The 14,037-nt window shown below is 38.4% G+C and overlaps 1 protein-coding gene across 1 annotated transcript in view; it reads right to left on the bottom strand.

Moving 5' to 3' along the window:
- The window catches only part of CCDC186 (coiled-coil domain containing 186), a 43,422-nt gene that overhangs the window by 25,722 nt on the left and 3,663 nt on the right, over positions 1 to 14,037 (bottom strand). Inside the window, exons 2-3 of the mRNA XM_080687486.1 lie at positions 6,112 to 6,780; positions 1,166 to 1,292 (exon numbers count right to left, since the gene is read on the bottom strand). Of these exons, the coding sequence (XP_080543612.1) occupies positions 1,166 to 1,292; positions 6,112 to 6,746 (762 nt within the window). The 5' untranslated portion in view covers positions 6,747 to 6,780. The remainder of the gene's footprint in view (positions 1 to 1,165; positions 1,293 to 6,111; positions 6,781 to 14,037) is intronic.

The following is a 14,037-nucleotide window of genomic DNA, read 5'->3' as shown; positions in this document are numbered from 1 at the left end:
CCCAACCCAGCGGGGCTTGACAGGGGACCTCAAGGTGCACCCCCAGTGCTGGGTTGGGGGAACTCAGGCCGTACCCCTGCCCAGAGGGGCTTGACGGGGGACCTGAGGCTGCGCCCCCCCCTCCTGGTGCTGGGCCGGGGGACCTGAGGCTGCGCCCCTCCACTTGGCGGGGCTTGATGGAGGACCTCAAGGCACACCCCCCGCCCCGGTCTGGGCTGGGGGACCTCAGACCACGCTCCCCATCCTGGCGCCGGGCCAGGGGACCTGAGGCTACGCCCCCTGCCCGGCAGGGCTTGACAAGGGTGGGACTGGCCGGGTCTGGATCTAGCCCAATGGGGGGGGCCGGCCGGGTCTGGTTCTCACGCGATTTTGAGGTGCATGTGGGTGGGCAGGGACTTGACTCTGGGTCCCGTGGTGTGCCCCAGACTCTGACAGGAGGAAGATTTTCATATACATTTTACTAATTTTCTTTCATCTCTGACACTTCTATTATAGAGAAAGGGCAAATAGCAATATGAAATTATTTCCTCTAATTAATCCCCTTTTAGGTACACGAATTTCGTGCACCGGGTCACTAGTCTATATATATAAAAGCCTAAGCGACCATCACAACCGTCTGGACGACCGAACAGGCTGCGTGGGGTGACCAGGTCGGCAGGGGGGTTAGTGAGGGGCGACCAAATGACCGAGCAGCAGGCTGCATGGGGCAACCAGGCCCACGGGGGGGGGGGGGCAGTTGGGGGCAACCAGGCCGGCAGGGGGGGCAGTGAAGGGTGACCAGGCCAGCGGGGGGGGGGGGCAGTTTGGGGTGACCCGGCCGGCAGGGGCGGCAGTAAGGGGCGACCAGGCCAGCAGGGGGCAGTTAGGGGCGACCTGGCTGGCGGGGGGGGGGGGGTTGGGGGGAGAGTTGGGGGTGACCAGGCTAGCAGGGGTGGCAGTTAGGGGCGATCAGGCAGGCGGGCAGGCAGGTGAGCAATTAGGAGCCAGTGGTCCCGGATTGTGAGAGGGATATCCAACTGTCGGACATCCCTCGAGGTGTCCTGGATTGGAGAGGGTGCAGGCCGAGCTGAGGGGACCCCCGCCACCCCGTGCACGAATTTCGTGCACCGGGCCTCTAGTTTATTTTATAAATTGAAATGCAGTCTTTAAAGATTTGTCTTCTTACCTGTTTAATTGTGTTCATATGCTGCTTCTCTGTTTCTGTTCTTTTTTTCAGTTCGTCTCTTAAATTGTCTTTTTCTGAACATATATCTAAAATGAGCTCCTGATGCTTCTTATTTTCTTTAATTAACCTAAATATGAAAAGGACAGTGTAAGGAAAACATAATTTAAAAAGGAGATATGCAATATAATCTGTATGCAGATCAGGGTGTAGATCTGCATACAAATTTCTGACAAATAAATCAATATTCCTAAGAAATCCTTTTGTAATGACACATTACACTTTGAAAAAAAAAAATTCTCTGGCCAATCAGGCTATTAACATTTTTCTAGAAATCTGCATATTCCAAATCAAGTGAATATACTCAGAAAAAAACACCACACTCTTTTAAGTTTATGTCTTTGGGCATCACAATTATGAACTTCATCCCTTCAGATGAGTAATCCTCAAAGAGGGGTAATTTTGCCCCTCCATGCATTTGTCTAGAGACATTTTGGTTGCCACAACAGGGATGGCGATTGCTACTGGCTTCTTGTGAGTGGAGGCCTGGGACACTAAACATCTTACAAACAAAGAATGACTTACCCCCAAATATCAACGGTGCTGAGGTGGAGAAATCTTGCTTTAGATTTTAAAAATACTTTAATGCTATTTTAATAGTTATAGAAAAGTAGTCAATGTAAAACAACAAAAGCTTAAGGAGACATTTAATTTTGAATCCCCTAGAAAAGTATAAGTAAAACCTTAAAAATTACCTGCAATAAGGTCAGATATCTAAGAAGATTAACAGCTGATATTTTAGGATTATTAATAGCAACAGCTATTACTTAAAATTTATTGCACAATTACTACTTACTAAGTTTAGCTTTAATTGCATTTCATTTAACTCAAGTTTATGAAATAATAATTATCTTTTTAATGAATTTTTTAAAAACCTGAAGCCTAGAACGTGTTCCAGTTCATACAGCTAGTAAGTGGTTAAACTGAGATTTGAACCCAGCTGTAATTCTTTAGCCCAGGTCTTTACATCTACTTTGAAGATCTCTCATTTCACTCAACAAAAGCTTATAGGGGCACCTACTAAGTACCTATATTATTCTGCATATTAAAAGCCCATTAGCAAACCATCCCTGCCCACAGGGAGCTTACATTCTAAGGGAGAATATTAAAATAAACAACAAATAGATGTATAATAAAATCCCTAGTAGTGATTAAGTCCTATTAACAAAACTAAAGGAAGGAAGGCTCTAGGACAGACAGTAACTTGAGCTGTGATTTTAGATAAGGTGGTCAGGGTAGGCCTTTCTAAGGACACAGGACTATAGTGAGGAAGTAAATCATGCAAATATTTGGAAAAGAGAAATATGTAACATTCATGAAAATTTAAGCCAAAGGAACTGAAAGTCAGTTTTAGAACCTGAGTCATGAAGCATTAACTCAATTAAGTTAAAAACACTGTGTAACAAAAGATTAACCTAGATTTAAAATGACAATATCTGACATTTTTTTAATGCCTTACTATACACAAAGCAACCTCATCAGGTGAGTATCACCCCCTCACACAGAAGAACAATCTTTGGCTCAGAGGTGGATTTGGCTGGGAAAAGGGCTCGCAAATGGCAGTGGGCATCTTCCAACTCTGGGGCTCTGACCAGAACTGTGCTTACTCGTCTACCATGCTGCCACTGTCCAGACAGGAGAGACTAAAAGAGAGGAATTAAATTTATCTAGAAAATTAGGAATATAGCAGAAAATTAATAACCTGTCACTAATTCATTTCAGATACAACATTAAAAATCCTCTAAATCAGACTAACTAGGCTCATATTTTAACTTTGCTATTTACTAGCATGTGACCTTGAACAAATGCTTAATCTATTTGTGCTTCAGTCACTTCATCTGGAAAATATAACAGTTCATACCAAATAGGGTTGCTGTAAGGACTCTATGAGTTAAAATATGTAAAGTGCCAGGCATGATTAACAGCATGTTAAGTGTTTGCTGCTATTATTATTAAATGCACATCTTATAATTTACAAGAGAGGCATGAAAGTGATTACGAGTCCAGATCTAAGGAAAGTGGAAGAGGCATCAGGGATAATCTCAAAGGGAAGGTCTAAAAAAATAAGTAGAGATAGCAGGGAAATGAGGAAGTTGCCCTAAAAAGCAAGAATGGCAGCAACACTGATGGTTTCAAGCACAAAGTCATATAGTTTATTCAAAATACCAGCATTCCAGGAAGAATACGAGTGGGACTAGAAGCAATTAGTTTTGGGGTAGTATTAAAAAGGCCTTGGAGTCTCAAAACAGATTTGTGCACTCATATTCACAGCAGCATTATTCACAATAGCCAAAAACTGGAAGCAACCCAAAGGTCCACTCATAGATGAATGGATAAATGAAATGTGGTACATACATACAAAGGAATACTATTCAGTCTTAAAAAGGAAGAAAATTCTGACACATGCTACAGTATGGATAAACCCTGAAGACAGGTGCTAAGTGAGATAAGCTGGTCACTAATGGCAAATTGCTACATACGATTTCATTTATATGAAACATCAAGAGTAGTCAACTCTTAGAAACAAAGTACAGTTGATCCTTGAAAAACATGGAGCTTGGGGCACAGACCCTTTGGGCAGTCGAAAATCCATGTATAACTTTTGATTCTCTCAAAAACTTAACTACTAATAGCCTACTGTCAACCAGAAGCCTTACTGACAATATAAGCAGTCAATTAACAGATATTTTGTGTCATATGTATTATATACTGCATGCTTACAATAAAGCTAGCAAAAAGAAAATCATAGGAAAATACATTCACAGTACTATACATATTTTTAAAAAATCCATGTAAAAATGGACCCACACACTTCAAACTAGTGCTATTCAAGGGTCAACTGTAGAATGGTGGTTGCTAAGGACTGGAAGCAGGGGGGAATAAAAAGTTGTTTAATTCATATAAAGTTTCAGATTTGCAAGAAGAAAAACCTATGGAAATTTTTAACAATGTGAATATAATATAATTAACACTAGCCAACTGTACACTTATAAAAATGTTTAAGATGGTAAATTTTATGTTGTCTATTTTATCACAATTGAAAATAAAAATGAAAAAAATAGAAAAAAAGCCCTGGCCAGTGTTGCCCAGAAGTTGGAGTGTCAGCCCTCGCATTGAAGGATCAAAGAGCACATGTCTGGGTTGTAGGTTCACTCCCTGACCCCTAGTCGGGAGACAATCAGTCGAAGTGTTTCTCCCAGATCGATGTTTCTCTCTCCTCTTCCCTTCCCCCTCCCTCCTTCCTTTCCACTCTGAAAAAGCAATGGAAAAAATATTCTCTGGTGAGGATTAACAAACAAAAGAAAATAAAGAGGGGCTCTGGATGCTAGGAGATTAAAGTTAAATGGATAAACCAATGAAGGATAAGCTGGTTTGGGGAATGCTGATCCACTGAGCAAGATAATCTGAAACAGTAAAGACTGGAAGCAAGTTATCATTAAAGGGCAATTACATATCTTGCAATATTTGAATTATGCTTTTTTTTCTCTGTCATCCTCCTCTGGTATGTAAACTTCCTCCTCCCCTTTCTCTACACATACACCTCCCATTCATGTATCACTTTTTAAAGAGAATCAGTCTGTATTTCAGTGAAGGCTAGCATGTTTTATTTTCCTTTCTTAAAGGTTATAAAAGAGTACCTAACCATAAGCACCACTTACATATGTAAATCTAGAATAAAAATACAGGGTGATATAATACTATTAGAAAAAGATAAAGTGAAATTAAAACTTGTTAAAATAGAAATTAATTCCACAAATACAAGAAGTCTAAAAATAACCATGTTCTTATTTACTGAATGGTAACAAATTCTGTTCTCTGCATTTTAATCTTTTTAAACCAGTAAATTTACAATGAAGATTTAAAGAAAATTTTTAATTTTATGACTTCTCATTTCATTTTGAACTACTCTTCATTTTGATATTATGCTTTACATTCTTTCAAACCTGAAAAATTTTAGTTGTCTTTATAAATATTGCTAGATCTTTAATATACTTACACCTTTTAATAAAAAATTCCTTTAGACTTACATATTAAGACATGTAAAACAAATTTTAAATCATATTCAAAATATTGACTTTATACATATCTGTTTATATATGCTTAGTCTGACAGATATATAGTACTAGAGGCACGGTGCATGAATTCATGCACCAGTGGGGTCCCTCGGCCTGGCCTGTGGGATCGGGCCAAAACCGGCTCTCTGACATCCCTCGAGGGGTCCCAGATTGCGAGAAGGTGCAGGCCAGGCTGAGGGACCCCACCAGTGCACCATCGCCGCCACGGAGGGACATGGGAGGTTGGCCAGCAGGGGAGGGACTGTGGGAGGGCTCCAGGGTGTGTCTCACTCAGTCCCCATCAGCCAGACCCCAGCAGCAAGCTAACCTACCGGTCAGAGCGTCTGCCCCCTGGTGGTCAGTGCATGTCACAGCGAGCGGTTGAGCGGCATTAGCATATTACGCTTTGATTGCTTGAAATGCCAACCGGATGACCGGACACTTAGCATATTAGGTTTTTATTATATAGAATAATAGAGGTGGGCAAAAGTAGGTTTATAGTTGTAAATAAGCAAAACAGTCTATTCTTATATTATTATTAATTATTGTATTATTTATAACTATAAACCTATTTTTGCCCACCCCATATAAAAACACTGATGCATACCTATTATTTCTAAAATAATACAAATAAAAATACCACATTCTAAAAAAATAGACAAATTGAATAACCAACATTTGCTTAATTATTCAGTAAATACATATTTGTGGATCAACTACAATGTGTGTGGCTCTGTTGTGCAATTAAAAGTGGACAAGATAATACCTTCCTTTAAAGAATGCTATCTTTAATTCCTGTGGAAAAAAATAACCTGAAAAAAATTAAAAACTTACTTCTTTATGGTGTGTTCCTGCTGCAAATATTTATCTTGCACACACTTTTCAGACATAATTAATGCATGTTCTCCCTTATTCATTCCATTTGGTACTCGGTGTTCTGAAAAATCCGTAGATAAGAGCTCAGATTCTATTTCTTCTAACAAATCCTCTGATGTTGAAACATTCTTTATCTTTGAAATAAGTTTCTTGGTGCAGTCTGTATCATAGAGACTTTCTGAGTAAGTCTTTTGACTAGCTGCTTCTGTAAATGTGGAGGACCTTAATTCTGCCAATATTTGACTTACTGTCTGTTCAGTTTCATTTGTTTTCGAAACTTGCTTTGTAAAATCTCCACCAGGAAAATTAGCTATTTGTTCAGAATTTTCTGGGCATATGTCTGTTTTAGAATCTTCACTTCCACCATGATCTGGAATACAGCTCTCCTGTGCCTCAATTTGATTACTGTTTTCATTAGGCTGACATGAAGTTTTATCAGAGTTTAATGACAATAGTTGGGACTCATTTTCTAAGCTTTCATCACCAGAAAACGAGTTGCTTGAGTCTTCTGTTTTCCCAATATTTTTACCAGAGGAAATGGAGGCTGTGTACTCTGTCTCTGACATGCTGACTGGCACCAACTCACTCTGCATTTCTTCAAATCTGTTCCTGATCTTCGTTTTACATCTAAGAAAGTCAAAACATCAAAGTTTAAAAAAACCAAAGCTTTTAAAAACCAAGACGCCCTATATACACAGAGTGGCCAGATTATTATGATCTCTGAACGCTGAACGCAGAATAATCTGGCCACTCAGAGTGTGCGTGCATGCGTGTGTGTGTGTGTTTTAGAGGCCTGGTGCATAATTTGTGCATGGGTGGGGTCCGGCCAGTCTGGCCAGGGGGAGGGGACATAGGCGGTTGGCCGGCCTGCTTGCTGGTCGAACTCCTGGTCGAGGGGACAATTTGCATATTAGCCTTTTATTATATAGGATATACACTGAGTGGCCAGATTATTATGTGTTCAGAGATCATAATAATCTGGCCACTCTGTATTTGCACATATTCCATGATGTGGAATAACTAATACCACAAATTTTACTACTAAAAACTCTTTTAAAAGCCATTCCTTGAGAGAGAGAAAAAAAAAAGACTAGGACAGCCAATCCACGTGTGCCACAACCAACAGGAAAGTACAAAGTTTCATACTCTTTCCTCCTTCAATTCAGTCATACAACTCCACTAAGGTGCAGTTTGGCACTCCTCAATCACCCCCGTAAGATGCTGGATATGAAATAAGACTAGTAACTGGGAGATTAGTACCAAAGATGGTTTAAAATTCCTTCAGCTCCACAAGAGAAAAATGAGTACCTCAATAATCTATAGGAAAATAAGATAGCAATGACAACATCAGAAGAGAAATTACAAACCAAGATAATAAGACACATGAACAATGACAAAAACTTAGAAGGAAAACTAAACAATAACAAAACAGTTACTATAGCCCAAACACCTAGAGCTGAGTTGAAAAAAATGATGGTAAGGATCCCTGGCAGGGATTCATTTTTCATCCAGGCTGGGATCCAGGAAGTACCATGGTGAATTCCAAACATGTTCATCAAGAATAAACCATACTCGGTTCTCCCTCCTGAGAGCATGCCCACGCCTTTCCCTTCCCCCTCCTCTTACTCAACAGGTGTACATCTCCTAAACTCTAGGGACCCCATGAGACTTGCAACCAGGAGAGTAATGGGCAGAGGCAGCTCATCCCAGGCTAACCCCCGGAACCTGCCTGTCTCCAAGGCCCCCTTTTCTCTGACTTTCCAGTGAGGTGATAAAGAAATAAGCCTAGGCAGGGTACTTTGGCTCACTTCTCCCACTTAGCAGGAAGAGTGACTTTTACTTCTCAGTGAGCCAAAGCAGCCCCACCTAGGCTCACTCCTGCTGTTTCTCCTGTCCTAAGCCCTTCCCTGTTTCACTTTCCCCAGCTTTAATAAGAAAAAGAAAAAGAAAGAGAAGAAACAGTATTCAGTGTAACTCGAGTGGAGGCACTGCCTAGGTCATAAAAGCAATATTTATAAAACTAACTCAATATTGTTAGAATCCATTTTTTTTGTTATTTATGAGGGTTACTATTCTAGCTATTTCCGGAAAATAATTCAACTTCAATCTTGATGATTTTGTCAGATATCAACAAAGCATATACATGGTAGATGAATTACTGAAGTCATATAAAATTGGGTAAAATGTGGGCAAATCATAGTTTTGATAGCAACTAGGAAAGAAATAACTCCAGATGGAAGGTGAATTTATAAAAAAGAAAAATTAAATTATTGAGTAACAGAAAGGTTCATGTTCATTTTCGTCTATGATGGAGGTGGCAGTCAGAGGATGGTGAAAAAGGGTAAGAGAAGATAGCTACGTACAATGCTCATCAGAAAGATATACAGGAGTGAATTTTGATAAGGACAATAAATCATTATCGACTTGGACATACTTGATTAATCTATAGAGCTTTAGCAGTAGGTCCTCAAATATTTGTTGAATTAAAACACAGAAGTGACATTTGAGGAACATTATTCTAGGAATGCAGAAAATCGGAAGAAGAATTCTAAGAACGGAAGAGAAGACCAGCTTGTTTGTCAAATACCCTGCCTTTGAGTATAGACTGTCCTTTGGGGTATCAACTAATAATGACATTCGTCTTAATACTCTGAATTATAACATATTTCCAAACAAAAAGAAATTACCATTAACTTGCTACATATATGTTGTAAGTCGGACATAGCCTACACTAGTATTAAAGCTTGGTTTACTAGTAGACAATACAAATAAGTACGGTAAGTTGTTAATTAAGACCTCACGAGTATGCTGTATTCCAAAATCTAAGACAAAGTAAAATCATTCTCAAACAGGGGCATTACCTTCCCCAAAGTAACTCACTTTAACTTGTGAATGTGTTGCTGCTGAATTTGAACTTTTAATTTAGAAATCAATCTAAAAGCTAAGGAAGGAAGTGGCTCTAAGCAACGTACCTAGTCCATGTTGTATCAACTGAAGTAGAACTCAGAGCTGACCAAAATGTAATGGGCAGCAGATGAAGAATCTATTTAAAAGAGAGTAAGACTATAAAGACACTGCAACTCTCCAGAACAAAGAGAGCAAGTGAGAAGAAACTCAATCATTTGAGCACTTGATGAATTTTTACTGTCATGCTTTGTCAAAAAAAAAGCACTAAAAAAATATTGACTCTTATCCCCTCATCCAGCTTTCATATTCTCCAGGGTTTCAGTCCTCAACTTTATTTTCCCTCTTACAATTCACCCACTTCCATGCCTGAGCCAACAACTCACAGTTGATACCCACATTATTTTCAGTCCTGTTCTGAAGTTACAGACAACAAATATTTATACCTTCATTTTCACTCTATCTCTGTATCTATATTAAAATCTCCACCTGAATATAGGCAATTCCACTGAATGTTCCACCATAACCTCATACTCAAAATGGCTAAATCTAAAATCCAATTAATAGCTCCAATGATTGAGTACCCCTATTAATCTTCTTTGTCAATAGTATCATTTTTCTTAGTCATGACTCCTACTTTTCCTTTGCCTTCTTACTCTTTTACCAATTTCATGTCTCCTACAATTATACCCTCCTTTCTACTGTCACTGTTCCACATGCAACCCAATCTAGGCCTGACCACTTCATAAAAGGAACACTTGAATTGCTGGTTTCTCAATCTCACTCCATTAGTCCCTCCTGTTTTCCTTCCTGCAACTCCAAGTAGAGAAACAAGGTTGATTAAAGGGCAAGTGACTTGAAACAACACTAGGACAAGTGTCACTCAATCCAGAGAAAGGGTGGAAGTTTGTAATACTGGCTCTGCAAAAAAAAAAAGGGAACAGAAGGGCCCTATGAATTGGTCCTCAGTGGCAGAAGGGGCCATGAAGCTAGCCATCGCCCCTAAAAACAAATGCAACCAGATGAATTAGAGTAAGGTCAGGGCTATCTCTTCCCTCTTTAGAGGTTTGGGTAATGAAAACTCTGCCCCCACTGACTGGTCTTCTCTCTACTCCAAAAGGGCTAGCTAGAGAAAGGAAAGGGAACATATTTTAGAGCCAGATTATACCTCCTCCTCAATCCAAGCCGCTGGAAACCTTTCTTCAGGAAGAAAATGTGATTTTTTTTTAAATTATTGAAACCTGTCTTGATTTCTGGAATGAGTTTTCTCTAGTAACCAAAAGTTGCAGAAAAGTTATGACATCAAACCAAGATATTATTAAGGAACAGCACTTCAGAGGGAAGTGAAGGGAGATGAGGGCATTTTACACAGTATGATTGGAGAACCATTGACGAAAAAACACACAAAACCATTTCATGTTCATATTTCAGAGTTGTGATTCCTCCAGTAAACCAGTTGTACGACTTTTCCCATCTTATCTCTCAACACATTCCTGAAAGCCTAGTACTTCACTATCCTCTACTAGTCCCTGACTAGTCTACTCACCATTCCACCAACTGCACACTAACCTTCCCCTGGCTGCTCCCATCCAGAATGTCCTTTCCTTTCTTCTCTCCAGAGCCTAATTATATTTAAAGAACTGATTCTAACGCCACATCTTCCTCCAAATAGTCCCTCATCACAAGTACAAAATTATCTCTCAGGAAAATGAAAACATACTGCATTTATACTCATCAAGCAGAGTCACAGCCTTCCTTGCGACATTCCTGCACTTTCAAGGAAGAGGAACCTCACTCTGAACTGAATCAAACTTCTTAAATCTCAAACAACAGTAATAATAAGTAGGCAAATAAATTTAACAAATGTATTGTCTACTGCATTTACACTCATTCTTACAAATGCTATTCCGTGGTTCTCGATGACAGTGGCACCCCCTGGGTTTACCCAATAATCTGAGGAAGTGAACAGCATTTAGTGGATGGGAACCAGGTTGTAAGGAAACTCATGATGTGCAAGACAGCACAGAACAACAAAAATTTGTCTCATTCTGCTGGATATTCATCTAAGTAAACAAACAAACAAACAAAAGTCCCTGATTTTATAATTTTCTCAGCTTAGACTGTTTTACTATTATACTCCTGTAAATTACAGCTGCTTAGTTTAACCTCAAAAGACAAGTACTTTTTACAGTGTTGCTCAGTAATACGCCCATGATCTTTGAAAAAGTCTTCATATAACATGGCATCTGATAACCACTTAGCTTTCAAACGTAGTTTCCTGATGCTTACATGGAGGCAAAAGGAAAAGGAGGTGTTACTGAAGATCCATGTGTATATACAGTATGGAACAGCACTATCACCAAGGATTAAATAACTGTACAAGAATGGTGAGGGGAGTGGGACCACGATGAGTTTGATTATGTCCATGATTAACCAGGGGGAAAAACATCTGAGTCTTCTTGTGGGCCTCCAGTTGGCAATGCTGAGGTAGACCAATTGGTTTGCTGTCCAAGTTTCTTCGGGAGTTGGGGGAGGAAGTATGGCCATCAAAGCTACTGAGGATGGAATAATGTAGAAGTAGATTAAGGGGGGGGATATAAAACTAGACACTTGTTTACAAGATTGGTTTAATAAGTGCTTGTATAAATTAAATTAACACTCATTTAGATATAGTGATTACAATTAAAGTTACAATATCTTTTGCTTTTTTGAAGTAAAAAGTAACAGTTATCTGACTTTTAACAACTATAGCTCATTAGGGGAAAATACTGCAGTATTTAAAACTTAGCACAGTCATAAAATCCTCTTAATTCAGCACTTTTTCCCCCCAGAGCTGTTTGTTTCTGACACAGTACTACAGGACCAATTCACACTTCTAAATTGTTTCAGTAAAGTGAGAACTGGTTTCGCTCTTACTGGAGCTCATCAGCTGTAGGCAACTGGTCAAGAAACATTTTTTATTTGCCTCAAGCCAACCATTACCCACCTTGGATTTTATTTCTTCATGAAAGAACTCACATCTGTACAAAATTATTCCCATGCAAAAGCCATATAAATGAAAGCACTGTCTTTAACAGGTGTGTTTTCCCGGTAAATTAGCAGTATAAACAACAAAAAACATAAGCTTACTCAATAAATTGCAAATACAAATAAATCCAATCCACAGATTTTGGTAAAAGGCCTCATACAAAAGTATCATCAGAAATACATTCCAAACTAGAAGGTTAATTCATTCACCAAATATGAATTGAGTGTGTATTATGTGCAGGGACTGTTCTATATTTTAGGAGCATAGCAATAAATAAAAATCTTTTATGGAGATTACATTCTGATATAGTGGAGCAATATATAGAAGCGCTATGTTAAATTTTTTACTCTTTGTGTTTACAGTATTTTAATTTGAAGATCTATCAATGCTATCTATCTGCATGAGTGTTTTTTAACACATTGCGGACGGATGAGAATTCTCGCTTCATATTACAGTGTTTTACAAAGTATCATACTTTAAAAAGATATTAGCTTGTAAGAACCTGTAATAAATAACTTCAAATGCAATGGGTATTTAATTTTAAAGCGTGCCTTTAACATTTATGTAAACCAGTGGTTCTCAACCTTTCTAAATGCCGCGACCCTTTAATACAGTTCCTCGTGTTGTGGTGACCCCCAACCATAAAATTATTTTCGTTGCTACTTCATAACTGTAATTTTGCTACTGTTAATGAATCGTAATGTAAATATCTTATATCTTATTTACATTACGATTCATTAACAGTAGCAAAATTACAGTTATGAAGTAGCAACGAAAATAATTTTATGGTTGGGGGTCACCACAACATGAACTGTATTAAAGGGTTGCGGCATTTAGAAAGGTTGAGAACCACTGATAAACGTTTTTTTGTCTTTAACATTTATGTAAACGTATTTTGTACTCGGTTCAATAGAAACTTATCTGGCCATTGGGTAAAGCTAGCAATAAAACTACTGGTCCACAATGTGTTAAGTCCAACAGAAAAATCTGACTCAGTTCAGCATATTATTTACAACTAAGTTTTTAAATTACAAACTACACCATTTGAGTCTCAAATAATACCAGCTGTATATTTTTCAAATAATGTCCATTAAGATAAGCAAGTAAAGCCTGTGAGAGGATTCTTGTTCTTCAATATAACGATTTACCATCCTTTTACGGACAAGTACATTAAAAAGGTTTTGACATAGTCCCCAAATAAACTTTGAAAGCAGAATAATCAAATGAATAACTTATCTTTCTGACCAGTCCTAACAAGGTCTTCATATCACAATTAAAGTCAGAAGCAAAAAAATTCTATCAAAAGACATCTGTGGCCCAACATAATCGGATCCCAACCTCTAAGTAAGTGATTTTTAATAGTATTCACTTTAAAATACAAACACTTTCCTGGATAAAGGTTTAAAAAATATAATAAAATAACAGGACTGAAAAGAACCTGTATAAGAAACATAAAAACCTTGCTTCACATGAAAATATTTGACACTGAAGTTCACAGAAGGTGAATTTATGCAAATCAAATTCTACTTTTAAAAGAGCTGGCTACTTCAAAGAATTCCAGATTAGTATGATCAAAAGGAAGAAATATTTCGTAAAGTAGTCACATTCTAATTAAGCTCTTGGGTAAAATTTAACTTTAATATATTGGATTTCCTTTACATGAAATATAATCACTAGATTTTTAAAGCTGCCTTTAGTCCACCAGTTTAAAATGTGTGCTATATTGAGGCCAAGGTCAATTATCCCTGTAAGGGTTTGTTAATCTTCGCACCCAACACTCAGGGCAGGGTGCATTTTTTGATATAGGAATTATATCACAAATAGATGTTAAAAAGACAGATTCAGGGCAATCAATGCAGCAGGATCCCTCACACCATAACAGTAGTACCAAATCCTGCGACAGAACAACTGGAGAAAGAAATTATGGTCCATCAAGATTCCGGGAAAAAGAG

Source organism: Plecotus auritus (assembly GCF_963455305.1).
Source record: "Plecotus auritus genome assembly, chromosome: 9".
NCBI classification, from domain to species: domain Eukaryota; kingdom Metazoa; phylum Chordata; class Mammalia; order Chiroptera; family Vespertilionidae; genus Plecotus; species Plecotus auritus.
The sequence above is the reverse complement of the archived record's forward strand: the minus strand, read 5'-3'. Positions and strand labels throughout refer to the sequence as shown.